This window comes from Mustela nivalis, assembly GCF_964662115.1.
Source record: "Mustela nivalis genome assembly, chromosome: 6".
Taxonomy (NCBI): domain Eukaryota; kingdom Metazoa; phylum Chordata; class Mammalia; order Carnivora; family Mustelidae; genus Mustela; species Mustela nivalis.
The window spans coordinates 63,005,726-63,033,648 of NC_139025.1; the positions used below are offsets into that span (position 1 = coordinate 63,005,726).

Sequence of the window (27,923 nt, forward strand, 5' to 3'; positions counted from 1 at the left end):
CAAATCGACCACAGTCTAAAAATTCCGTCTGTTCTCCAGCCCCTCCTCTAGTCACAAACAAGTGCGGCTGGCCCGCGGCAGCGGTAGTCGGGGATCGGGTGGGGGATCGGGTGGGGGACGGGCCCGGGATCGGGTGGGGGACGGGCCCGGGGAGGGCTGTCCCGGAGGCGGGCCCGGGGCGGGGCCTGGGCGGGGCCCGTGACGCGCCGAGTCCGCCGGCTTGGGGGCTGGACCTCAGCCTCTCCCAGCCTGGGGCCGCCGCGGCACCAGTGGTGGCTCAGCATCTCCAAAAGGGGCCCTCCGACTCCTCGCTGGGCCAGTCCGGCGCCGGGTCGTGGAGCCCCGCGCAACTCCCACTGGCCTCTCAAGGGATCCCTCCTCCAGAGTTTAGAGCAACTTTCCCCTCCCCCCCGCGCGGCGGCGGCGGCTCGGGGACAGTGGCCACCTCAGATAGCTGAACCCCGGGCCACGCTCCCCGTGCCTCGGCTGCGCGCGCGCGCGCGCGCGTCGGTCGCCCCGGGTCTCCGTGCACGCTGGGGATCCCAGAGCTCGGCTCTGAGGGCGAGATGCCCCTGGGACACATCATGAGGCTGGATCTGGAGAAAATCGCCCTGGAGTACATCGTGCCCTGTCTGCACGAGGTCGGCTTCTGCTACTTAGACAACTTCCTCGGCGAGGTGGTGGGCGACTGCGTCCTGGAACGCGTCAAGCAGCTGCACTGCAACGGGGCCCTGCGGGACGGCCAGTTGGCGGGGCCGCGCGCCGGCGTCTCCAAGCGGCACCTGCGGGGCGACCAGATCACGTGGATCGGGGGCAACGAGGAGGGCTGCGAGGCCATCAGCTTCCTCCTGTCCCTCATCGACAGGCTGGTCCTGTACTGCGGGAGCCGGCTGGGCAAATACTACGTCAAGGAAAGATCCAAGGTAGGACGCGCGCGGGTTCCCCGCCGCCGCTGTAGCCCGCGGGGACTGGGGACTTGCGGAGCCCGCGGTCTGTTGGCTTCTCGGGGCTGCGAGTGAACTTTAGTTTTTCACCTGAGAAGCGGGCAGTCGGTCTGCCTCCCCCTCCCCCACCCCTCCTTCGAGCAAAAATCCAGACTGAGGGACTCAGGTGTGTCGTTACGGTGACCTTCTGTTAACTGAAATAATGGGTCCGGTAGGTGGTGCGAAACCGACAAGCTCTGTTTTTTTTTTTTTTTTTTTTTTTTTTGGTCTGATTGTAACACGTGAATGTGCTCCAAGGTCCAGACGAGGGACAGGTTATTGGAAACATTGTGTGTGATCTGAGACACGTGTGAATTCATGCTGCTAAATGGCCACTTGAAAGTCACCTACTGTTGTACTTCATGGTGTTCAGAGCTCTTTTTTGAAAAAAAGAGCGCGCTTCAAGGCTTCTGGAGACGGTTGTGATTTTTTAGTGTGGCATTTGGTGTGTGGAGTTTGGCAGGTGGGAAGAAAGTTGCCCCATGAAAGAGTAAAGCTGCTTTTCCCTTTTGAGAGGTACCCTTGGCTTGTTGCGCCCAGGACGCTCCTAGATCAACTGCTTGATTAGAACATTCATTCTCTCCTGGTGCTGAGCCCTACACCGCCACCACCTTCCCTTTCCTAACTCTCAAGATCCACTGAAAACAGCTAGTTAAGTGATGGGGAGTACACCTTGGGAAAGAAATCCCTATTTTTGTTCACAGGGCCAAAAGTGACTCCCTGGGTGGTAATTTATCTTGGAAACATTTACAGGTAGATTGGCAGAACTACGGGGCCCTGTGGTACCCTGATGTTGGTCTGTGTACCTTACTCTCGGATAGTCCAGCTACTCGGGTCTTTTCTACAGATGGTAATTCTGCCATTTTCCAGTGGCAGTTCTGAGTGATTTGCCCTTTTATTGTGGACTGGTCAGGGGGCACGTGGAGCTATGGAAAACTTTTACATTAACACTAGTGAGGCAAGTGTGTGCTAGCACGAGAAGAAAGGCGCACTATTCTTCAACAATACATGTAGTATTTCTCAGTTCAAGACTGACTCTGATAAAACATATCCTTATCGTCTCATCTCTCTCATAGATCAGGACAGTTTAAATAAAGGGCAAGTGGTGAAGACTGGAAATGTGTGGAAAGGAAGAGGATGGAGTGGGGGAACCCAGTTGTTGAGAAAACACATTGCTGTATGCCTTTCAAGCCGGCAGGACATAAATAGAATGTCAGTGAGCACTTACTAATCAGACACAAATAAAGTAAATCTTGGGAGAAAATGCTTTCTAAATTTTATTTTGATTTGGGGAAAATTCGGTTACCTGGACTCTGGAAGGTTGACGTTGAAGTGTTTCTTTGCTCCTTTATCGTTTGGGTGATTAGAAAGCCATTTGTCTCGGTTAGTTTTGGTTTTGCACAGAGTGACCTTGCCTCCCTGGGGCCGGAATGGGGAGGGGAAAGGGCCGGCCTCAGTGTTGCAGAAGTGGGTGTTGCTTCAGTCTGGAAGAGCAGATGACTGCCTTATCAGTTTTTCAAGTTTCATTTCAGCTCAGGTGCTAAGATTTTACCCCCAGCATTGCTCAGAGGGAGGGCAGAAGTAGCTGGTAGAAAGATGTCAGGAACAGATTTGAAAGTTAGGTGTTTGTATTTACCTGTGACTTAAAGGACCGTCCGTGCTAGGGTTGTAGGCTAGAATTTGACTCGACAAATTGAATGAGAAACACTGTGCACGCCTGGGTAAGGGAAAAGAAAGATCTCTAGATAAGATTCTTCAGTTATAGATTCTCTTCTGGAGAGAACAAATAACTTCTCAGTTAACCCTTTCAGTAGGTGACTGAAGTGAAAAGAGAAATACATGTTTTGTCCCTAGCTAGATCTCCAGCTTTTCTTTGGTTGTTTTTGCACAGAGCTCTTCATTCCAGTCCTTTAGAAAAATCACCTCTAGGCTGGGCTATTCCTTGGCCAACTGGATTATTAGAGTCAAAAATAAAAAAGGCTTGATTGGCCTATTATACAGTTGTCCTTAGCTTTGTGGCCTTGGGTCTTATTAAAGCATGATTTACAGTAGTTTCACATTAATTTAACTTTTTCTCTTCCCTCATCTGAGTGCCTTACTCCATGCTGCTTCCCAGAGTAGTGATGTAAACCCAGTTTCCAGCTGCATCCTCCAAGCAGGTTTTGAGTAGAAACTAAATTTTTGAAAGGTGGGATGTATACATTTATCTTCAAAAGTTATTTCTAAGGTTTTATTATGGAAAATTTCAAACATGTATATGAGGTATAGAGGTCAGTGTAGTGATTTTTGCTCCCATGACCCATTTTCAGTGGTCGCAACAGTTTTTTTTTTTTTTTAATATTTCTTGGGGTTTTATCTGTTAACCCACTCATCCTAATTAAATACTTTTTTCCCCTTAGACTTTTAAAGGTCATTGAATAATGCAAGAATGCCCTTTATCTCAATGAAGCAAAAGCAAAAACAAAGGCACTGGGAATAAAATAGAAATATATATATGTTGGACCTAAAGTTGAAATTGTGAAAGAGACTGGAAAGAAATGTTAAAGGGTTCCTCCTTACTGCCAAAAAAAGGTGTTACCAGTCAGAATTTATCTTTCTCCACTTTGTTGGAGAAAAATCCAAGGGTGCTGGAGACCCTCTGGGGAAGGAGTTTCCTAAAATGCACAGCGGCATGGCGCCCCCTAACTTCAAGCATGGTCATTGCTTCCAGGCTATCAAGAGATTTCTTATCTATTACTCCCTTTTGGAGAATTCAGACCCCATCCAAGATAAACAGTGGTCATAATTTGCTCCTTTTGCTTTGGCTGCCTAGATCTTGGAAATGGCTGTTTTCCAGAGAACGTGTAATTTATGGAACCAAATGTTCTCCTGCTTGAAGCATCTCACTGTAGGCTCACTATTTAGTCACTTTCAGAATAATAACTACTTTTTATTGAGCTGTTTGCCCTGTCTGGCACGGTGCTAAGCACTTTATAAACACTGTCTATCTGATTTAGCCTTCAGAATCACAGTCTTCAGCAAACTGAGTGATTAAATCATTTCCCCAAGGTCGCAAATTGAATGGTAAGCCACAGTTTATCCTATAGGTGTTAGGGACTTAGGCATGGGCTCGGGAACTTTGTGGCCTCAGGTAAGTTGTTTACTTTTCATAAAGTGTAAAATGAGGGGTAATAATACCTTAAAGCTTTTGGGGGGAAGGAGTATTAAATAAGATAACGTACATAAAATTTTTAGTGGAATTCTGTACCCCGGTGAATATTACGAGGCTGTAAGTGGAGGATTTAGAATTCTAACCCAGATCTGACTCCAGGGTTTGTGTTCTTGACTGTTCTCCTTTTCGCCCTTTGATTTGTTGAGGGGCGTTTGCTTTGTGTGGGGTGCTCTGCAGCGCCCGAAGACACCAAGGTAAACAGGCATCAACCCTGCCTTATAGAGCTTCCATTCCCATGTACTGTGGAATCGTAGGATCCCGTAGTCCCCACTCAATTAATTCTCAAGCTTAAAACAGCAAAAAGACAAAAACCTAAGCATTGAAGAAGAAAGCGGAATGCTGGGCTAATGTTTTCCTTCTGTTATTTGCAGGGAAAGTGTTCGCTAACAAGGTTGGTTGGTAGGATCCCCTGCCCGGTGTAGTTCTGGACAGTGGGGTCACCGGAGTTGTATTGTGAACAGATAGATCAGCCCTCCTGAAGCAGCACAGACAAAAGATGACTCAGCAATAAGTTGTGAATAAAAGAAAATGTGTTGCAAGGTAGTAGACCTGTTCCTCTCCAGCTGAGCACTGACAGTTGTGGCCCACCATTCTTCGGTGATATCGGGAATATCTTTGCCTCAGGGGCGCTTCTCATGGTTGCAAAAATGGCATAATATACGTCAAAGATTAGGATATGTCTCGGGACCCAAACGCAGGAAATGCGATCAGGGTTCACAGAAGACTGGGGCCATGAACTAGGAACCTGAAAGTCCAAAGGACAGCTGGTGTGTTAGTTGTTTTCTCTGAAGGTTTATGGCCCTCATCTTTGCTTCTCTGAGTGTGCTCTTGAATTCTGCCCCAATCTACTTACCATCTAGCTTTGGCTCCTTCTCCATGCATCTGGCTCAAGATGGCTGCCTCACAATGGCCACCTCAGCCTCAGTCTGAAATCAACAGAAACTTGACGAACATTCTAGAATCCTTGTTTTCATTCTCTGGAGGAAAGTCTGAGGGTTTCACCTTGGTCTTGGGGACCTGTCAGTCTGGGTTGGGGTGGTAGTGGGAATGTATAATCATATGAAACCACAGTTGCCAGGGCCGAAGAAAGGTCCAGTTCTTAGAGCATGGTGTTTGAGGACTAGACACCATGTACCATGCACAGTGTTTCTGTAATTAAGACTTTAAAAGTCTGTCTGTGAATAAGATATTTTAGGGGGAGAGTCACTGAGTTTGAAGCACTGGACTATCTTCTAGTAGGGATGTGAAGAATGTCTAGAAAAGGTTTTTATTTCAAAATAATTGAACTCCTGGAGGAAGGATATTAATTCAATGAAATAATTTGTAGGCTACAACCTCAGGGATAGGAAAGCAAGTTTCACCATTGGGTGGGTTTTCATAATATTCTTGGTGAATTTTGTTGAATGACACTTAGGAGCAAGGAAAAAGACTTGGTGTGTGTGTGTGTGTATGTACGTGCACGCATTTACCTTATAATTTCTTTTGCTCAGTTTTGGGCCCCTGGCCATTCCACCACAGCTTACCTGCTTGCATTGAAGTTGCAAATCAGTGGGTATCAGCTTCATTTATTTATTCACAACACATTAAATGTCTTGCACTGTGGTGGACCTGTACATGGATATGCAAAGGGATGTGGAAAGTGATTATAAAACTACCTAAAAAGAGGGGCATCTGGGTGGCTCAGTCGTTAAGCATCTGCCTTCAGCTCAGGTCATGATTCCAGGGTTCTGGGATCGAGGCCCACATCAGGCTCTCTGCTGAGAGGGAAGCCTGCTTTTCCCTTCCTCTCAGCACGGGCTCCCTCTCTTGCTGTGTCTCTCTCTGTCAAATAAATAAATAAAATGTAAAAAACAAAACAAAACAAAAAAACTACCTAAAAAGAAGTACATTGAAAACGGAGGAGGGTGAGATAGTTGTCACCAACTTTGCTTTTTCTTTTTCTGGTTAAACAGTCCCCTTGTTCACTGATTTGTCCTGTTTGTTTCTCTTCTTTGGGCTCTCAACAGTTTCTCTGTTTACTTAAAATGAGAAGTGACCAAAATGTACTTAAAATTTAAATGATCAGAAATACACAGACCTTTCATAAGAGGTCTTTAGAGCTAGAGAGGTATGAGAAATCACACCTATCTTGTTCGTCAGTCAGTCAGCAGGTAAGGTGTTTTTATATTGGGAGAGATGAGCTCTTTCGCAAGCCATGGGGAAGGGATTAGGGTGTGCCTTGGGCTGGAGCAAGGAAAGGTGTTCTAGAGAGGGGCTGGCCTCGTGAGTCAGGTAGACTAGGAAACAGGGTCCTTAGGTTAATTCAGCCACTTCAGCATGCAACTTGGGAATTTAAAATACAGTGAAGACTTAAAATTGATAGACACTCTTAGGTGGAATTATGTGCACTCGACTTTTGGGTATCACGAATTATTTCCCTTTCTGACCTTGTTCAGCTCGGGCAAAATTTGTAAATTTCTTCCTGTATCCTGACTCTGGCTAGAAAAATTTCAAATTTGTAAATAACAAGCAGCCTTGCATGTTACAACACCATTCCGAAGACACACCATGTATAGACAATTTCTCTGCCGAAGCTCTAAGGTGGGGTGGTTTAACCCAGCAGGAGTGGAGGGCGTCTGCGAAGTATCTCCAGGCACCAGCGCCATGCCCTTCAGGATGAAACGTGGAGGACCTCGCCTGTGGGCCACATTTGCTCCGTTTGGCAAGACCTCTGCCTCTGGCACACCCTTGTGGCCTTGGGTACATTAAGTGACATTTCGACCCAAGTCTATTGAGCACCCAGGAAGCAGTTTGCTGGCTAGCCTTCTAGGCTTTGCAGGTAACCTTCCAGGGAGAAGGTTCTTCGTTCCTTTTTTCATTATTACAGCAACAGATTTGACCATTCCTTTGTAGTATCACTTCATAGTTGTTAAGTAATATTCCTCTAAGAAATGGGTGTCGTTTTCCTCTAGTGTTTGTCAAATGCTGACGTTCTGACAGTAATGATAGTTCAGATGTATTCTGCTGGGCCCCTGCCAGGGGTGCCTAGCGGGTAGTGGAATCCAGAGGCACTGGAATTGTAAATGCGACAGACAAATCATTTTATGATGCCAGCCTAAGGAATTCGGTTTTGGCAGGTGGCCAGGAGCCGTTGATTTGGCTCACATTCAGAGCCCTGTGTCTGTTTGCCAAGAGAGATTAGTTAGCTTGGTTCATTATACATAGAATTTATACCCTGTTTCCCTTGATTATCTCAATCTTAAACCAGGGTGGCACTTACCTGAATTTCGTATCTTCTTTCAATCATGATCTGTGGGTTACATTCCTATTCTTGGTTTGGTGAGTCAGGAGGGACTGAGGGTTGTATTTTTCACCCCCTCCCCCAACTTGATCCCAGCCTTACGGACCTGTGGGTGTTTGGTCGTATAATGCAGGCTTTCAGATCCGGGACTGGATTCAGTCCGTACCTCCTTGCTGGCCAGCCCTCCTGCTCTGTGGCACAGGAATCCCTCCTTATCAGGCCATGCCGGGTTTTCATCTTACAGGAGATAGAGTGATCAGTGTTTCTCAAGTTCTGGAATAAGTGTGCCTTTTTCATACTAAATGTTATTTTTCCTTCCAAAATGAGGCCAAAATGCTATTACCATATTTAGAAAGTTCCGAGCTACAAAGGATCAGAGAATATGATGGTAGCCTTGATTAGTTTTTCACTGGGAAGGAAGCAAAATGACAAACTCAATTCCAGGTGTCAGTGACATCTATTTTTGGTTCTGCTGGGGGAATGTGAAGTTGTTTTGAAGTGTTGGGGATAATATTCTTTTGAGCATTGCTTGGAAGTGGTAAGGACCTACGGTTTTAAACAGTCTGGATTTCTCTGGGAGCTTTGCTCTGTGTTCTCCCGACACAACACAACACATACAACAAAGATTCTGCCTGTGCCCCTCATTCCATGCCCTCTCCTATGTCTCCTGTCTTTCTAGTTAAACCTGAGAGAGAGCTCGGTGCTCCACACAGAACTGACAGGGAGTCTGTGTGTGTGTGTGTGTGTGTGTGTGTGTGTGTGTGTGTGTGCTTCTGCGTTTTTTTCTGGATGGCTCCTTTTGGACTCATACTGTTCTGGAGGTTAATTTGAATTACTGGAGTGGGGGGAAGAAAAAACCCAAAACCTTTTCATTTTTCATTTTAATTTTTTAATAATTTCTTTTAAGATTTTATCATCTAAGGAATCTCTGCAGCCAACGTGGGGCTCAAACTCACAACCCCAAGATCAAGAGTCCCATGCTCTAGTGACTGACCCAGCCAGGCACCGCCTATTCAGGACCTTTTTTAAAACACAAAATATTGGGGCACCTGGGTGGCTCGGTCATTAAGTGGCTGCCTTCAGCTCAGGTCATGATCCCAGGTTCACGGGATCGAGCCCTACATGGGCTCCCTGATCGACCGGAAGCCTGCTTCTCCCTCTTCTAGTCGCCCTGCTTGTGTTCCCTCTCTTGCTGTGTCTCTCTCTGTCAAATAAATAAAATCTTTTAAAAACAAACAAAATATCGAACACTCGGGCAGGAACATGCAATATTATTGGTTCAAACTTGGTCTGTTTTGGATTTTTGTTTTTGTTTTGTTTCAGGTTCATTGTGGAACCTCAGGTTTTGTCTTTTTTTCTTCAAACCTTTTAATTAAATTTTGTTTTGCTTTCCTAGTAGGAATCCCTGAGGAGGGAATTATTTTAAAGAGCCTTATTTTAACCATAAATCACCTGCCTTTGTTTCTTGCGAACTATCACTCTGTGATCCATTTTAATGTGATTTTAATGTGGTTTTGCCGGAATGTAAGTAGTCCAAAACCCAACACTAATCATGTCATCTCCATGCTTTCTGCAGACTAAACCACGCTCTCACCACAGTGTCTACCGTATATGCTACAAACTTCTTACCGTGTCATTTAAGGCCCTCCGTGTCTGACCCCATTTGACCCCATCTGACCCTACTATGCTTAATCTCCTGATGACCGACTTCTTCCTCCCACTCCCTGAAATGCTGGAAGCTGATTTGCCAGGCACACTGAGCGTCCCTGTTGTCTTCTACTGTTCAGAATCCATCTTAGTGATTTCTCCATGAAGCTGTCCCTCCTGCTTCCCAGAACTCTGTGGGTAGCTCAGTCCAAGCCTCCCTGCTACCTACAGACATACCTGTATTTACTTACTTAGTTACCCTACCCTCCATTTACTTACAGACTCCGGCAGAGACTGTTAAGCTTGAAAGAAACTTCTAGTGCCTCAGAATAGTCTCTTAAAATTCATAGGTGCTTGACTTAATTTCATTATCTTCAAAAGGAACTTTGATTTCCAAGGATGTCAGGGTGTCAGAAAAGCTATAAATATTTTGTTAGGTGAAAAAAAGATTCTGCAGTGTGGCCCCTAATTTGATGTCAAAGTCTTTAAATATTTTATTATATTAACATGCTATGAAGGAGCATCTCAAAGACAAGACTTTGGCTTTATGAGGTTTTTTTTCCCCTCAGTTGTGAAATTTTATTCTTGGCCCCAGCAAGTACCGGGGTCACGCCCAGATCTTGGCAGCTCACACATTTGGACGGGTCTGGCGCCGGGAAGCAAGAAAACCCCGGACCGTGAGCTTCGAGCCCTGGCTTCTGGCAAGTGGTGTCTCAGGACCTCCATCTCCACTTCTTTATGAATGAGATGGATTTTTTTTTTAATATATATATATAAAGTTCTATTTAGTTGGTACCTACCACTAGACCCTAGGATGGGCATTTTATTTTACATTTTCATTCATCTCGCCTTGACTCTGGGCAAGCCTATTTTCTGAGCCTTGCTTTCCTCATCTATACCATGGCTATGATAACTATTTCTCTGCCTCCGGGATTATAGGGAATTAAATGAAAATTGAGACTGAATTTCCATCTGAGAGGGCAAATGGGTGCTCTCAGCACTTCTTATTTGATTCCAGAAGCAACTCCTACCAGCGGTCACACTCCAGCGCTGACATGACAGTAATCCTCAGCCATGCCACCGAGTTAAAATTGGGATGTTTCCTGCCAGCTTTAGGAATCACACTGCCAAGCCTGGGCCAGAAACTGCCTGAGGAATTCCTCTCCCTTCCTGCTGTTACCAACCTCCTTCGGGTACCCACCACCCTCCTCAGATGAACAAGCGCCGGTGGTTGGTGACTCTCCACCGTCTAGGAGGAGGCGTTGCTCAAAAACTCTTGGTTTGGCCACAGAATCGCCATGGTTTGCAGAGTGGGGTGGTTGGGTCAGCTGCATCAGCCTCATCTAGAAACTTGCCGAAAATGCAAGTTCTTGGGCCTCTCCCCAGACCTCATCAGTCAGGTGATTCTCACACTTGCTCAAGTTGGAGAAACAGTGAAATGAATCAGAGGAGGCTGAACCGGGGTGGGGCTGTATCTTCCTACACTTTCCCTATTCGTGAGAAAATTAGAGTTCAGTCGTTTGCTCAGATCTGAGTGTATTTTTTGCTAAGACGAAAACATACAAGCACGTGAGGCTCATCTGGGAGATTTCTGAGAAAAACCCACCACCTGTGAACATGTTAGGACTTTCTTTCTGTTGTTTGTATCAGTAAACAAGTTTTCTAGAGCCAGAATTGGAGTGCAGCTTGGAACTGATGGCCCCCTCTTTCTGTGAAATGGCGGGGGCGGGGGAGGGGGGGCGCGGCGGTGAGAATCTTGGTTAAGGACTGCGGGGTGTGGCTGCCCTCCATGTGTCCCAACAGTGTCGCAAGAAGTGGGAGCTGAATGCTCCACGAGGACGGTGGACAGGCCCCTCATGATTTTGAATGAGCACAGACCACACGCATCAACTGCCTGGCTTAGATGCTAACTGCCTGTGCTCCCTGTGACTCCCACACGGAAGCCTAGAATGGTCTCTGGCCCACCAGGGTTGGGGATGGCTGCCCCATGGGAGACCTGAGAAGGCAGACTGGAGGAGCTCTTTGGGGGTGGGCTGAAAAGCTGACAAGCAAATCCAGCTTGATGGGAATCGATGATAGGACCTGGAGAAGGGCTGGCAGGAGCAGCTGCTTGGCCTTTTCTTCCTTCTGCGTTGGAGGCCTTTGAATCCCCAGTTAAAGGTTTGAGTCTGCATCTGGTAAGTCAGGAGAGTCATCTGAGAATCCACCTCCTTGCTTTATCTTGGAGTTGAAGCGGTTGCCCTGGAAATAAGAGCACTTGTTTCAGTTAACAAATGCTTCCTGATATTTTAGAAGTGGTGTTTAGTGGTAGAAGGACCATGCTTAGTTCTGCAACGTTCCATGAATTACTTTGGGTTTCTCCCCCGCTATAAACTGGGGCTTTGTATGGGTCTTAGAAGAACACGGGGACACATAAATGAATGATCCCTGTCCCCTAGATTCAGAGCCAGCCACCCCTTTATTTCTAGTCTCCTTACTGCGCCCCCAAATAGTTTATACTTTGCTCTTAGAGGAGCCTTTTCCTTTCTTCTTTAAGTTACCCCTGTGGGTCTCACCCCTCCTCTGGGCTTCAGTGGGCCTGTAGCCAACGTATTGTAGTTAACATGGTTTTTAGAAAGTTCTGTGTACAGTGATTTCTGGTTGACACCGTACTGCTGGAGTTGTCTCCTGAGCAAGCTCGGCGCGTGAGTAAGGACAGCTTAATCTCATCTCTGGCATTCCTTTGTGTTTACCAGGTGCCTCTCCTTTGACAAAACACTTTTGTATTTCCTTGAAGATTTTTTTTTCCTTGGTCATTTATCTTCTGACTTTGAAACAAGTGTGAAAACCTTGGCGGGTGTTGACCTGAGCTAACAAGAAAAGGTCCCGAGATGCTGACCTCCTCCCATGGAACCCCGGGCCTGGGAGCAGCCCCTGGGGGCCCCGGGTTTAAAATGGGCGTGAGTTTGCCCTTCAGTGGGAGGATCTGAAGCAAAGACCCTGTGGACAGCTGGTGCTTTCCACCAGGAGTGAATCAGTCTCCTTTACCCTGTGCTTCTGTTAACCGCTCTCCTGCCTTGAAGCTTTCATTCACAGACTCAATACGAGTGCCCTTCTTTTTCATATTTTTGTCTTTTTTTTTTCCCCTTTACAGTTTTCTACGATTATGGAATGGGTGTTAGGCAAGGGTGAGAGGGATTTAAAAGCTTCAAGTAGAACTGAAGATCTCTGTTCTCCCCAAACGGGTGACTTGGCTAGACGAAACTCCTGGTGCCTCAGTTCCCCCATCTGTAAAATGGACCCGAAGAGGGCTCCTGCCTCATGGGGTTATTTATGAATATTGAGTGAGGGAATATTCATGAAGCACACGGATCAGTGTCAGGCACGTAGTAAGCACTATACAGAATGTTCAGTAAATCAGTGTGTTTCCTCAATGTCGTAAGTTCTAATTCCAGCTTATTTGCTGTGTGTCAGTTCTTTAACTGAGCTGATACATTTTGCCAGGTGTTGAAGGGCACATGAAAATATAAGATCTGGCTTCCTAGAAAATAATCTGACTTTATTTTCTCTCGCATAGCTGCAGTATCCCTAGAGAATTGCAGGTAGTGTTTTGGCTGGTTTCTCTTGGCTTAAGATTGTTTCAAGGCATTTTTCATGATGTGTTTTGACTGGTAACTTTTTTTTTATTACCCATTTATAAAATCTTGTCTTCCCAATTATATTTGAGTTATGATTTTTTTTAACATATTTGAGGATTCATGGCTGAAGAGAACTTAAGGACAGACACGCCTAGTTTCTGAGTCCTGCAACCACAAATATTCTTGTTTTCTCTTATTTTCAGAGCCTTTCTGAGAGCTGCAGGTAAAGTTTTGTTCTTCTGATAAGCCTATTTCTAACATCAAAAGAAGTCAAATATTGTGAGTCCCTACCCCCATATTGCCTTAAGGATTAGTCATGAATTTGTTTTTCTATACAAAGAAGATAACTTGGAGATGGGGGGTGTGGTGGTTAATGACTTCTACTGAGAACTTGGGGGCAGGGACTCCTGGCCAAGGCTGCTGCTGACCGGGATGGTCAGGAAATGAAACAGGATGGTGCGTGGAAAGTGCCACCCCAGAGGGCCACCTGGCTACACAGGTCCTCAGGAAATGGCAGCTGTTAAAGTGTGGAGAAAGGCATTGGAAAGGATATGGTTAAACGCCTCTCTTAATGTCCTTCACCCTAAGTCTGGCTGACTGTTGCTGATTTCATAAGTGCAAGGAAGCCCTTATTCAAAACATTTCTCTGGTGACTCGGGGAGCGCCGGGGGAGGGCTGTCCTCTACCGGTTCCCTCCGCAGTCTGCCCTGCGGTGTGCTCGGGCGTGGGCTAGCTGCCACCCTCACGCAGCGCACGTAGCCCTGTCACTCAGCCATCACCCTGCTGGCCGGGAGCCAGGCCTCTTGGGGGGAAGGGCTGCCTTTCCAAACCCAAACAGCCTGTATTGATATGTCCATGTTCCCCAGCGTGTTTACTGTGTTTAATTGCAGAGCTCTGGCTGAATCCTCTCCAAGGAGAGGAATTAACCACAATTCAGAAAGGAATGACAATAGTTTCTGAAATTCTTGGCCTCACAGAGTTTCCACGGTCTCTCCAGGGAGAGTGATTCACTCAAGTTCATGCACGAAGTGCAGGATTCCCTGGAATAGAATCTTGATATAGTGCAGTCAGACTTTACAGGCGTGTGAATCCCCTGTGATTTTATGCAGACGTGTGTGTGTGTGTGTGCACACGTGCATTTCTGGGGTGAGGGTGGGAACCTAACTCTTTAATGAAGAATTTCAAGGAGCTTTGGCATCTGGTAAAACTGCCGTCATTGAGCTAGGAAAACTAAATCGAAGGTTCTAGAGTCTGGGTAGTTGGTGGTGGTTTGGATGATTCCAGAGCTAGGACCAAATTCTTAGTAGAGTTGAACAAGGGCACGGATGGAAAAGTCTACCTGGGGACAGGTTTTCAAGTGAAGATGGTAAATTCCCTGCCTTCACATGCACGATGCTCTCACCTGACCTGAAAGCGGTGGATAGACCCTCATCATCAGAGCAGCTGAGAGTGGGTTTGGCCTTATTACTTTTCATTTTCAGAATTACCAGTGCTCTTGCATTTCAACAAAATCCATGCATGGGGGGGCATGATGATTATTGCTGTAAATTGAAGGTGAGGTTTTCTGTCCCAGTGCTCTGGGTTCAGGAAGAGGCTTTTCTTTTTTCTTTACTTTCCTTTTTTTTTTTTTTTAAGTCAACTTAGGACTTGAACTCAGGACCCTGAGATCAAGATGAGCTGATATCAAGAGCCAGATGCATAACCCACTGAGCCATCCAGGCACTCCAGGAAGAGGTATTTTTAGTGTGGATTTAGAACAAATGAGGAAGGCAGAAGTGGTTCTCATTATAGAAATAGAATAGCAGAAAACATTTGAATGAACAACTTGAGGTTTGCTGAAAGGATTACTTACTTACGGTTGTAGTTGTCTGGTGTTCTGACTCCTCTGAATTGTCTGGTCAGATACTGAGACTTTGGGAAGGGGACATGGTAGGTAGTTGGCGAAAGCTCATGTTATTGCCCACCAAAAGCATATTTCCTATTTTTTCCTCATTTTGTTACATAAGTCTTTAACTAGAAGCACTAGGCGGAAGGAAACAGCTAGGTTTGCTCTTAACCAACCAGATAGACAACAAGCAAGATGCCAAGATAATTCGTGACAGTTTGCAGAGTTTCCTGCTTTGTTCTCAAAAATGCCTACATTATCTACAACTAATTTCTTCATGCCAGTCTGGATGAAGTTAGAGTGAGTGTAAAAGGTTTCGAAAGTACTTTTTATGTGCATGAGCGGTTCGTCATCACCTTGAGAGTTTGCTTTTTTGGTGGTTGTTCAATTTCAGATGAAGGCTAGAACTGTCAGAAGTGTGAACTTCGCAGAGTGACTTTTCTGGAAACTCTTGGAGGAAGCCGCACATGGTTGCCTTTATCTTGCAAAGATGCCTTATGAATATTGTACAGTAGGAATTTAAGTGACAACAGTGGGTCCCATGAGCGGGTCCTTGAAGATTACATACTCCTGAAGAAAGAATATGAGGAAAGGCTAATGGAGTAATCCCACCATTTGCTTTCTTGTCCTCTGGATTTAACTTCCTTGCCTTTGCAAAGGATTTTTGTAGTTCTCTTCTCTCAGTCCTTGTCAGAGCCAAGTGGAAAACCATGGAAAATGACATTTTGGCTTAATTTATCTTTAGTTTTTTGTTTTGTCTTGTTTTTCTTTTCTTTCTTTCTTTTCTTTTCTTTTTTTTTTTTTTTTTTAAGAATAAAACTTGGAAAGATCATGCCTCTTCCAGTTTCTCTCTAGCCTTTCTTATAGTTTACCTGCATATAGCAGTTTGAATACTTCTAATTTTTGCTTTTCTTTTTAAATAGGAGAACTTCAATTTTAGAGCTAATGTCTTTGTTGCAGGGACTAACACTCCCCCTACCCCGTCCTGAATTACCAAGTGGGACCCCTTCCTCAGTGGGGGCCTCTGTGAATACAGGATGTAAAGCATACAGCCCGAGGACTGCCCTGTTCACTGTCCCCATAAAATGTGTGTGTTTAAATATGTGCTGAACTCCAAGCACCCAGAAAAATGACCCTGGGAGTATAGCCTTCAGCTCCTTGGGCTCAGATCTGACTAGGAAAATTGGCAGGTTTATCGCCTTGGCGGTTGTCACCCATCTATAAATTGGACCCATTTCTAGCCAGAAAGTTTGAACTCTTACCTTTTCTACTGTGGTGAGCTGCTTGGCTATTTTTGCAAGCTAACAAAGCTACATCATCTCCTGTATTTCTTCTGAAGTCTTTTCACACCCGAGTTCTCTGTGTGGTTAACTGTCTAATGGTGGAGAGAAGAAGGACCCTGTCCAGAGCCCACATGGGGGAAGGACCAGAGGAGGCCCATGGGATGTGGATGGCATTGAAGGATGAGGCCTTGCATTTGGATGGGGTACATCTGAGCTGGGCGAGGAGAGATGGGGGAGTGCCCCCCTGGAGCTCAGGAGCTGTCCCAGAGTAGCTTGACTTCTTAGGAGACCACAGACGGCGACCTCAGAGTACAGCCTGATGTAATTTTTTGTGACCTTGATTAAAAAATTGGGATTAAAAACCATTCAAGAGAGTTTATATGCAGATCTGCTTCGGTTGTCCGTGTGTCTTCTAAAATCTGTGGATTTGGAACACTGGGCCTTCGTTGCAAAGACCTGCAAATTTCCTGGTTGTAGGCAGCAGAGCACACATTCCGGAGGTCACACATTATATTCCTGATTAGCTTCAGTCATTTCTGTTACTTGGAAGCACCAAAGCTATTTGAGTCAGCCAGTCCTGGATTTGAAGCTGCAGAGTACTTAAGTAGAATCTGATCCTTAAAGGGGAGATGTTCAGAAGCCCTGCCTGAGGGGAATAGCTAAATATATAGTGAAAGAAGCAGCGTTTAGTGTATGCCAGGCCTTGAGCTCAGCATTTTACAGGGCTTAACTCCTTTAGTCCTCATAAGCCCATTTTACAGATAAGAAAACTGAGGTAGGAAGAGGTTAAGTACAGGTTATCCTTTACTTTGGTTGCATTTTATTCCATGTATGTGTGTGCTCAAGGGCATTCATAATTGAAAGCAAATCCTTACAAAGACTGACTGGTATTTCTATCTAGCAACGAGAGGGGTCTAGCATTTGGCAGTGGACCAAAATATGGGCTTGAAGGTCACTCAGCCAGGCAGCTTTGAACTTATGCTATTCTTGACACATTTTTTACAGTGGATTCACATTGATTGCAAATTTTATGAATAAAATGAGTTGATTAATATTTTGATGTGCTACATTCAATTTTACGTAAAAGGCCACTTTATAACTTGTTTAAGACCAAGTCATACTAGTGAATCTGACTCCAAAGTCATGAGCTATGTGAGGTATGTTTCTCTAAAAATCTAGGTCGTTCCTAAGGAAGTGGCTAGTCTAATCAGAGGCTGATGGGGCAGACGTATCACCTTTCCACCTAGGGGTCTAAAATGATTGTCACTGCTGAGGAGACAATATGTGTCCCGGCCTGAATGTGGCCACCCAGATGTCTGGAGCACCTGTCTCTGGTCTAGAGCCAGCCTGGGAGGATTTCACCCCTCCACTCATTTCCTTCTGCTACAGAGCTCTGGAAAGGCTTCCGGGGTGGTGGTGGTGGGTTGTTGTGGGGCACAGCGGGGTTGGAAGAAGAAATGATGAACGCATAAGGGGACACGGGATTCATTTGCACATCCAAGAATGCAAATCTAGGGCTGTATTGTATGGACTGCTGTGGGCCACGCTAACATGTCACTAAAGTTCTATAAATTTCAGGTATCAATCTAGTCAGGAAGTTTTGGCAAATAAAGAGTCTGCCATTAATGAGTCGTCCTGGTCAGTGCCAGTGTTACTGCTTGGCATGTTGATCCTGTGATCATTCAAGTGCTCTGGCCCCGTTTTTACTATTCCGAAGCGTTCTCTGCCTTTATACATTATAAACCCCTTCCCAGCCTCGATGAGACTTAAATCGCCCTGCAGTTGAACCCATCTGTTTCCGGGGTTTGTTTCTGTCCCGTGCACAAGTTGGCCCAGAAATGCATGCCCCGTTGCTGAACGGAGCCTTGCTTCTCAGGACATCCTTACCTCCTGGTTCTAGACTCTATCAGAGACCAAATAGCTGGGAGCATGCCCAAGCCAAGACCTATCGCCTGTGGCTCACGTCCAGAAAACACTGATAAAATTGGCCTGTGTCATTTCGACAGGCCCACTGAGGCCCACAATAATTTCCTTCCATTGTTTCAGACTTGATGCTATGGCTTCAGAAAGCAGGAGAGAGGGCGAAGATTTGCTCTGGCCAGAAAAATTCCCTCTGCTCCCCTTCCCGAAGCAATCAGATTCTCTGCTGACGCTTAGGGGTTTTGTCCTAATAAGTCCCTGGGAGGGTCTAGCTCTTTTTCTGGGTGTGTGTCTGTGTTTTATGGATGCAAATATTTGTAAAGGAGGTACTCTTGTGAGTTTTTATCTCTTTTTTCAGTATTTACTGGAGACTGCATCTGAGGTAGACAGGTGTTTCGTAACACCCTGAAGAACCCCGGCGCTCCTTCTAGGGTTGCTGCTTAGCTGGAGTCTCAGACCTTCAGAGGCCCTTCAACCTGTGCCCCTCCTTCTAGAAAAGAAACTAAGCCCGGGATCACATAATTAGTTGCTGAGTGAACCAGATGGCAGGCATCCAGACCACTGACCTTTTCCGTAGATTAGGGCTGTTTAAGCATATAAGATTATATTGCATTGACGGAAAGCTGCTTCTTTTCAGGGCTTCACAGTGGGGAGAGGCTGAGATGGTAGAGAATCTTGCCTATAATTGTTTGTGGCTTAAGTGACTTTCATTATTGGCTCAGTGGTGGCTCTTATAATCCTAATAGCTGCTTCCAGGGATGAGTAATTCCCTAGTCATTATAGGTGACTTCATTTATCTCTTCTTCCCAGCCAGGCCCATCATTTCTGCCTGCTACCGATCAGCTTTCTCCAAGCCATCCTTCGCTTGATGGTACCATCATTTGTTAAATCTTGATTGCAGTGGCCTCAGAACTCCACTTTGTGGATGAGGTTCAGGCCAACAGCCTCACGTCAGCTCCAAGATATGACATTACATCAACATTGTAGATGGTCAAAGGCAGGATACGGGGATCGATAGGTGCATGAGGGGTACGTGATTTCAGTGTTAAGGTCATTGTAAAGCCAAGTTACTGTTGAGCCTTACTCTTCTAGTATGCAGCGTGTGTGATGCCTTTAAAGCGACACTCTTTGTTAGTGTTTTCATGCTACTGCTCACGGTGACTTGGCAGCCACAGCATGGAAGCTGATTCATTGAGCCGCTCGTGCATTAATTTGGACCTCTACCTGACTGATCATTTTACCAGCAAAACAGCCCTGCCCTTTATGAGGGACAGTACCAACTGATCAGTACATATATTTTGAGGATAAGTTTTTAAAATGATGGAAATCTTGGGGCAGCTGGGTGGCTCAGTCAGTTAGCGTCTGCTTTCCACTTAGGTCATGATCTCAGGGCGTGGGATTGAGCCCTGTTTTGGGCTCCCTGCTCAGCAGGGGAATCTGCTTCTCCCTCTCTCCCTGCTCATGCTCTCTTTCATGCTATCTGTGTCTCAACTAAATAAATAAAATCTTAGAAAAAATTAAAAAATAACAGAAATATTGGGGCACCTGGGTGCCTCAGTTGGTAAAGCATCTGACTCTTGATTTTTGGTTCAGGTCTTGATCTCAGGGTCTTGGGATCGAGCCCCATGTTGGGTTCCATGCTCAGCAGGGAGTCTGCTTGAGATTCTCTTTTTCTCTTCCTCTACTCCTTTCCCCTACTTGTGCTCTCTCTCTAAGATAAATAAATCCTTAAAATAAGATGACAGATACCTCTGTTGATCTAGGTAGAATGTAAACTTACTCTGTAGAGGACAGAGCCATTTGCTAATTTATTTACTTAATCACATTTTAAACAGACACCTTCCATGTGGCAGGCACTGTGTTAGGCACTAAGAAGGCATCAGCCGATAAAATAGGAAAAATATCCCTTTCCTCATCTTAGGTTGCCAGTTCCAGTATCTTCCCTGCATATGTCTCATCCCGATGAAAATATTTTAGGAATAAAGGCAGTATCCTGTGAAGAGAACTAGTTTTTGCGCTTTGCCCATTGTTTCTACTCCTTGCCGTAATCTTCCCATGGAACAATTAGAGTTTTGGTACCTGCATAATAGTAATTCTCTAATAGTAATTTTTAGTAGGATTTGTTGGAATGGCTTTCTGCTTTATTCCTCCGCCTGGCTGATACAGGTAGTGCCTGGGCAAAGGAAGAGAAGAACTTCTCTGTCTGATGTGATAGTTATCAGTAGGCAAGAAGACAAGCATTGAGAAACATACTCTGATGTTTCTGTGGCTTCATCTATGAATTGGACCTGATTACACTGCCTGTGGTAACAAATTGGGGCACAGCTTCCTTCCTTCCGACTGATCCTTTCTGTCCTAATCATTTTATTGAGCAGGCCTGATCTTTTCCTTCCTTGTGATTGGTTCCTGTTTCTTTGTCAATGCCAGGATCTTTAGCCATTATTCTAAGACAGCGGGTGATTTGGTGAGATTTGGTGGTTCAGGAGCACTTCTTATAAGGTATAATTCCTAAACTCCATTATCTAGTGGTCTGATTTTGTGGGTCTAGGATGGGAGCCCAGAACCTGCTTTTTCAAAGAGAAGGATTAGAGAAAAGAAGGGTATCCTCATGATGCTGTAGCTGGGTTACTGTCTAAAATATTCTAGGACTGTGGGAATATTGCTGAACCACTTTCCACTGGGGCTGAGTCAAAAGGTATGACTTGGCTGTTAATCTTACAAGACGAAGGATCTCGATTTATGTACTGTCCATGCAGTTAAGGAGCCCACGGCTGCCTGTAATGTCACATAGCACCCAAAGAGATTGCATTACTCTGCTGTTCCCCAGTGGGAGAACGTGTCTCAGCTTTGTTAACCGGCTTTCTTGGGATGTCTCCACAGGCAATGGTGGCTTGCTATCCAGGAAATGGGACGGGTTATGTTCGACATGTGGACAACCCCAATGGCGATGGCCGCTGCATCACCTGCATCTACTATCTGAACAAGAATTGGGACGCCAAGGTACAGTGGAATAAAGGGAGTAGAGCGCGGGGCTAGAGAACTCTAGGGAAAAAATTCAGATGGCTTAAGAGGAGTTCATGATTCCCATGGATGACTCTTTTCTACTTCACCATTTCCTTTTTTTTTTAAACCATTTTCTTTTTGTCTCCTACTGTGGTGTTAGTACTTAAATTGACCAGATGAAAATAATGGATGTGAAGTTAATTGGGAGGGGTGAGGGGGCGGGGGGTAGGGGGGTAGTAGGAGAGGGTCATTATTAGGTTATGGGAAAGGTGGTTGATAGGAAGAAGGTAATATACTATTTCAGGAATGGGGCATCAATTTTTTTTTTTCTTGCCTAAACCAGAGCTGATAGGACTTTCAGTGTACAATAAGATACATACATTTTCCTTCCAGCAGCAACATTGACAGAGTCCATAAAAATAGAACTAACTGTAGGATATAAAACCGGCCCCAAGTGAGATTTCCCACACAGCCCTCTCGGGGTGACCCGTCTCATTGGTGGCTGCTTGCCATGGCTCACCATGGTTTATGAATGTCAGAGGCATTCTGGCTTATTTTTATATTTTTGAACATATAGATACATACAGATAGGAAGTCTGGTTCCACGCTTATGGATGTTTGTCTGGAATTTGTATGCTTTCCGAAACTTAAGGATGATTTAGGAGTCTGAGAAGTCAGAGAACTTTTCAAGCTCATTTGGCTTTTGAACCTTCTGCATCTCCATTTCCTGTTCATTGGGGCAGATACTGGTCATCCTGAAGCACAAGGATATTTTATCTGGTGTCAGGGAAACAAAACCTGGGAAACCAGTGAGTCAGATGTCTCTTCCCCTCTGTGGTAACATGCCTGGAATACATCCCTTAGTTGTCTTTTAAAATCTTTAAAAAATAGTGTTATAGGCAAGAGAGTAAAGTTATCAAGTCAGTGATAAAAAATCACGAAGTATGAAATCATGCAACAAATACATGAGTGCCTGTTAATGCCAGGCCTTGTGCTATGCAGAAACATTGATGTGTGGGGCCTGGTTTCTACCTTGATATGGTTATCCCAGCAGGTGTTTGGGTGTACATATTTTTTTTTTTTTAAGATTTTATTTATTTGACAGATAGAGATCACAAGTAGGCAGAGAGGCAGGCAGGAGGTGGGGGAGCAGGCTCCCTGCCGAGCAGAGAGCCTGATGCGGGGCTTGATCCCAGGACCCTGGGACCATGACCCAAGCCGAAAGCAGAGGCCTTAACCCACTGAGCCACCCAGGTGCCCTATGGGTGTACATGTTTTTAAGAAGAAATCCAAGGAAGAGAGTGATGCATGTCCTAAAAAGTGTAGATAAGGTAGTCGGAGTTCAGAAAAAAGAACATGGACTTCAGCTGCTGAGATCACATAGGAGCTGGAGCAGTTCAAAAGAAAGCTGTAAATTCTAATTGAAGGGGATGTTATGTGTGATGACTGTCCTAGGACGTTCTTAATATTAGATGGAACCCTATGAAATTTCCAGTGGGTTTTTGTAGGTCAAAAACACTCAGATGCTGATCGTTTTGTGTGATTGGACCTAATAGCACTCCATTTTGTGTCCAGGGGTTTCATGACTGGGGGTAGGAAGGTTTCATTCCATGTGAGGTGGATAAGGAAGGATGACTAGCTAAGTTGGAAATAAAACGAAATACAAGGTGTAAGGCTGTGGAGAATTTTGGGAGTAGTGCACACCCGGACTGGAGGTTGGAAGATGGCAGTGTCTCCAGATGAGGCTGAAATACTATTGGTAGTTAATTATATGTGAGGCTAGGAAATAATCCATCTTCTTTGTGGCCCTCAGCTACACGGAGGGGTCTTGCGGATATTTCCAGAAGGGAAGTCATTCATAGCGGATGTGGAGCCCATTTTTGACAGACTCTTGTTCTTCTGGTCGGACCGCCGGAACCCGCATGAAGTCCAGCCTTCTTATGCGACCAGGTAATAGCCAGAGCCATGATGCCTCCTGAGAAACTTCTGTATAAAACCCAGTTCCCAGAGAAGTCTCTAAACTCATGTCCCATGCATACGAAGGACCAACTGCTCTCCAAGGCTGATAGCTAACCTGTTTGGAGGCGATCACAGTTGAAGGGGAAACTAGATTCCTTAGGTCAGCTGGAACAATTAACATATTGTTTTCCATAATGTCAGCTGGAACTAATAACAGATAATTTTCCATTAGGTGAGCATGGTGGATTTTCGATTTCCCATAGTGCTTTTCCCTTTCTCCTTTGCTACTCCTCCCTTAAACCCTCTAACTTTGAAGTAGACCTAGAGAGTTTTGGTCATCACATATCAGGAATTCTGATGGTTAACTCTGGATGAATTTATAAGTTGCCTATTGCAAACAGAGAGAGAACCTTGAGAAAAGAGGAATTTGTTCTGACTTCTTTCTCTTTTTACCCTTTCCTTCCCTTCAAGTTGGTTTGGGCCCAGTGTACCCATCATGTCCCAGTAATGGGACTTTTAAAAGCCCCTTCCTGAGTTGAAGCATGAGAAGATTTTCAGGGGAACATGACGAACTTGTTTAGTATTAGACTAGAAACTGTTGATATAATCTTACTTTCGGAATATACCTTTCATTATCTTTGTTTTATGGCCCGAGCTGTAAACCAGGTGGTGGTCCTGTGCTGTGGGGATGCAGTCCGAACTGGGAATCGCAATTGGGGGCAGGAGGAGACAACTGCGGTAGAATAATGACTGAACCTTAACAAGCCTAACTAAATTAGAATCGCATTTAAGATTTATAGGTGTCCCCCCCACCCCGAGGAATCCCAGATCCGAGCCCCACACAGTGTTGCATATTAAATGTCAAATTGGAATGCGCCCTAGGTGAGCAGGTAGCTGATTCTCCCCCCAGAGCCTGGTTGTGGCTTGTTTAATAGGGTACGATAATTGGGCCCTGTCATTTGTGCCAGCATTCCCTCGGTATTCCCCAATCTCTTGATCACCCAAGTCACAGGAGAAACATTAGCAGATGTTGATGGGAAGCCCTTGAAAAAAAAATCAAGGGCTATGGAATTCCAGTAGCTAATAATAATTAGAAAATGAAACTTTCTGAAAACTCATGCATGAAATGATTCCTATTACAGTCTATCCCATAGATGGGATAAAGCAAATTAGTGGAAACACAATAGAAAGCTTGAGGGCATCATTATTCTGTTGCATCCTTGCCTCAGTATCCAAAACCAAAGAAAGCAGGTCAAAAGAGTTTTAGGGGCCTGTTGTTTAAATAATTTGCTCTTCAAAGTTTTATGCATCTGTCACCTCCTCTTCTCCGTGTCCCCTCCCCCCACACACACACCAGCTTGGGTCTCTCAAGTCTTGAGCAGAATGACTCCCTTTGGGGTGCCTGGGTAGCTCAGTTGTTAAGCACCTGCCTTTGGCTCCTGGGATGGAGCCCTACATCGGGCTTCCTAAGCCTGCTTTTCCCTCTCCCCCTGCTTGTGTTCTCTCTCTCTTGCTGTCTCTCTCTCTCTCTCTCTCTCTGTCAAATAAATAAATAATCTTAAAAAAAAAAAAAGGCTCCCTTCTAGTCCTTTCTGTGTAGATCATCTTGACCTGTTACATTATTCGTTGAATTGTTTGTCTCCCATATGAGAGTCTGAGCTCCTTGAGAAAGAGGCAGATTTATTCACAAAGATCATTTGAATTCCCATTGCTCAGGATAATGCTTGCTTCATACTTGGAATTCCTTACGTGTTTTTTTACATTTAAATAGAATTGAAACCAGAGAAGTTTATTTTAAATTAAAATTGGGATGAACTTCTAATAATAGGGAGAACTTTAAATGTTGGCTTTATGAATGACTCTGATGTGAGATTTATAATAAGTATTTTTTATTTTTTTGGTAGTATTTCTAAACTACTTTTCTTATATCTGCTTATCTTTCACAGATATGCTATGACTGTTTGGTACTTTGATGCTGAAGAAAGGGCAGAAGCCAAAAAGAAATTCAGGAATTTAACGAGTAGGTGTTTGAAATTTTTCTGTGACTTTTAATGGGGTCAGTCTGTGACTTTTATTTAACATTTGTCTATGTATTCTAATAAATACTTGAGCCTTGAATAATGAACATGGGATTAGGGGTACTGACCCTCTCTCCAATAATCTTCATATACCTTTGGACTCTCCAACACTTAACTAATAATCGCTTCCTGTTGACAGGAAACCTTAAATATAAACCATTCAATCAACACATATTTTATATGTTCTATGTGTTATATGCTGTATTACAATAAAGTAAGCTAGTGAAAAGAATGCTATTAAGAAAATCATTAGGAAGAGAAATACACTGCTGCACTGTATTTATTGAAAAATACATGTGTAGAAGTGGACCCATACAGTTCAAACCCATATTGTTCAAGGGTCAGCTGTATTCTGTTTGGTCTTGACTGGGGCTTAGCTTCATAAGTAATGACATCTTGGTGGGCTAAATCCTGAAACCCTGGCCTTAGCTGTGCTGGAAAAATCAGAAAAAAATGCAAAGGACCTCCCCTATGAATGTCCACTGATTGTGTGACAGTAAATAGTTAACTTTCTCTCATTAATGTTCACCCATCAAACATAACATTCAGTTTGGCCCATGATTTTGGCACATTGCATAGGGGATACAATGGAGCCCAGCTATAATGGTTAAATGCATTATATTGGTGTGGGACCGTAACTGTGTCTACAGACACTCATGTAATACAACCTGAATATGTCCTTTCCAGTGTTAACACCATTCCTGTCCTGCCTCTAGCTGTAAGGTAGCATTTCCCAAAATATGTCATACTGAAACATCCTGCTAGTGGTCTCGCCATGTTGGTTTATGAAGGGAAAACTTCTGGCCCCCTAAACGTGGGATATGTTACATGCTGTGCCCTTCTCTCGAAGACTTACAGTGGTCATTGGCATATTAATCAAGAGAAGTTAATCTAAGATTGAAATAAAGATATGTGCAGCATTGCCTGTTACCCATTTGGTACCAAAGAAAACACATTGTGCTGAGTCCTATGGGGGTGGGCATCATGCTCAGCTTTGGATTATAAAATGGAAGGTGTTCACTGGAGGCTTTTTTGATGCCATTTGTGGCATTAAACTCATCAGATCTGGCTCCTTACCCTCTTCATTTTCTCTTCTGCCCCCAACTCAGGGAAAACTGAATCTGCCCTCACTGAGGACTGACTGTGCTCTGAAATCCGCTGGCCTCATTCATTTTGGTAATGGTTCCTTCTATCTCTTGAAGAGTTGAGATCCAAAGAAGGCCTCTTCCGTGACTTGGTGACAAGAAGCCCCCCTACTGCTTGCGTCATTCACATCCCTGTCTTACGTATGGTACTTTGTGTTTTCTTGCCAAGACTGCATCCACCTTCAGACACTCTCTTTGCCAGATGAACTCATTTGCTAACTCCAGAAATACCTGCGGACGACCTAGCTGGCCAGCGGTTGAACTGATAGATTTCATAATACTGGCTACCAACACAAGATCCTGGAAGCATGGGCAAGGGAACGACTCTTACTTGCACTTTATGTACACTTCCTGGTTTGAAAGGAGGAGGTTTGCAAAGAAAAACAAAATGGCGACAGATGCCGAGAGGCATTCATGAAGCCTTAACAGCAGGAAACAGAAATTTGTGTCATCTGAACAGTTTCCAGATATTCTTAATCCCGGGCTTTTTTTTTGGGAGGGGGGGTTTCTGGAGAATTATCACAACCTAATGACATTATTACCTCTAGAAAGAGCTGCTGTCATTGTCATCCATTTAGAAGTATCCTGTGGGTGGACACTCTCTCTTTCCTGGTCCTGTAACCTGGATTTGCTGCCTGTGCCCCATTTTGCTGAAAATAGAGTTTTCTGGTCAAAGGTGATCTACCATCTATTTTTTGTTTTCATTTGTTAGTTGAGAACCTAATTCCCCAAAGGCAAAAACTAGACCTTAGTTGTTTGGGTTACTTTGTTGAAATGGAATTTGAATTTCAAGCAAAGGGGAAAAGAACCCACTTGGTAGGTCTTGCAGAGGCAATAGCCTCTGGGAGCTGGTATCAAAAGATGTGGGTCTGCTAATACACTGTAAACCTGTGTGCATCTTGGATTGTCTGAGAATGGCAGTGGGGTTGGAAATGTAGGCGCTCCCGCATTCCAGTTTTCCTTTTTAATGAGCCCTTCTTGTTTAACAGAATGAGAAAATTTTAAAAAATGGTGTGTTGTATTTTAAAAAGGAAAATGAAAAAAAGGAAAAAATCCCAGAAGGCTATTTTCTGTCCCTAGTAGCCTTTCTTCAACAGAATTGACTCTCAGATCCACTGTGGTTGGCAGTACGTCCAGAACTATGGAATTTACCAGAAATGGGGAAGGTCCTACTATTGCAGTGAGCATAGGTCCCACTGTCTCGAGAATCCTGAATTGTGCACCTATTTTATGAAAGTTAGTCTTCCTAGTTTTCAGTTCCATTCTCATGTTTTTAACTCCCATTAATTTCTTGCATACAAATCCCATGAACATGAAAGAGCCAGAAGTATATTCTTTTGTCATTTATAGATACATATACTTTCCAAGAAAGAAGCTTTCTCCCCCCACACTCCCCATTTCTGGTTTTGGAAAGTTCCCAGATAAGACTTGTCTTCGTTCTCACAACTGCTCTATTTTTTTCATAGTGCTTATCACCTTCTAACTTCCTATGTAATTTACTTATTTATTATGTTTATTGTCTCATTTTCTTTCTCTAGAGTGTAAGCACAATGAAGACAGGGATTTTTGTATGTTTTTAATCAACGGAATGTACTCCCAGCACCTAAAATAGTGCCTGGCACGTTAAGGGCTCAGTAAATACTTTATTGAATAAACTTGCTTTCCTACCTTAGCGTATTCATGGTTTGATTCATTTCCTCCATCTCTGGCAAAAAAGGACTGCTGGAAGTTTTTATATACCTCTCTCTCTCATTGACTTACAGATTGAGGCTAAGAGTATTAGGAAGTTTTGGTCATAGTGTCATTCTGTATCTGTTTCCCTATTGGAATCGGTCTTTGACAACTAGGAATCTAAAAACAGAACAACGAAAAATTCTGCCCTTCAGCAGCTTGGGACTTCAGGAGGAACCTC

General features: G+C 44.4%; 1 protein-coding gene across 1 annotated transcript; it reads left to right on the forward strand.

Annotated features, from left to right (window-relative positions):
- Window positions 1-187: 187 nt before the first annotated feature.
- On the forward strand, window positions 188-27,683 carry EGLN3 (egl-9 family hypoxia inducible factor 3). The gene is made up of 5 exons (XM_082737843.1): window positions 188-923; window positions 20,707-20,826; window positions 22,643-22,779; window positions 24,735-24,808; window positions 25,976-27,683. The coding sequence occupies exons 1-5, from the start codon at window positions 567-569 to the stop codon at window positions 26,005-26,007; spliced, it is 720 nt and encodes a 239-aa protein (XP_082593969.1). The 5' UTR covers window positions 188-566; the 3' UTR covers window positions 26,008-27,683.
- The last annotated feature ends 240 nt before the right edge of the window (window positions 27,684-27,923 follow it).

Excerpts from the sequence above, each read along its gene's own strand:
- EGLN3 (XM_082737843.1), top strand. The coding sequence starts at position 567 with ATGCCCCTGGGACACATCATGAGGCTGGATCTGGAGAAAATCGCCCTG. Across the intron at positions 924-20,706 it reads ACGTCAAGGAAAGATCCAAG|GCAATGGTGGCTTGCTATCC; the intron begins GTAGGACGCGCG and ends ATGTCTCCACAG. Across the intron at positions 22,780-24,734 it reads CAGCCTTCTTATGCGACCAG|ATATGCTATGACTGTTTGGT; the intron begins GTAATAGCCAGA and ends TATCTTTCACAG.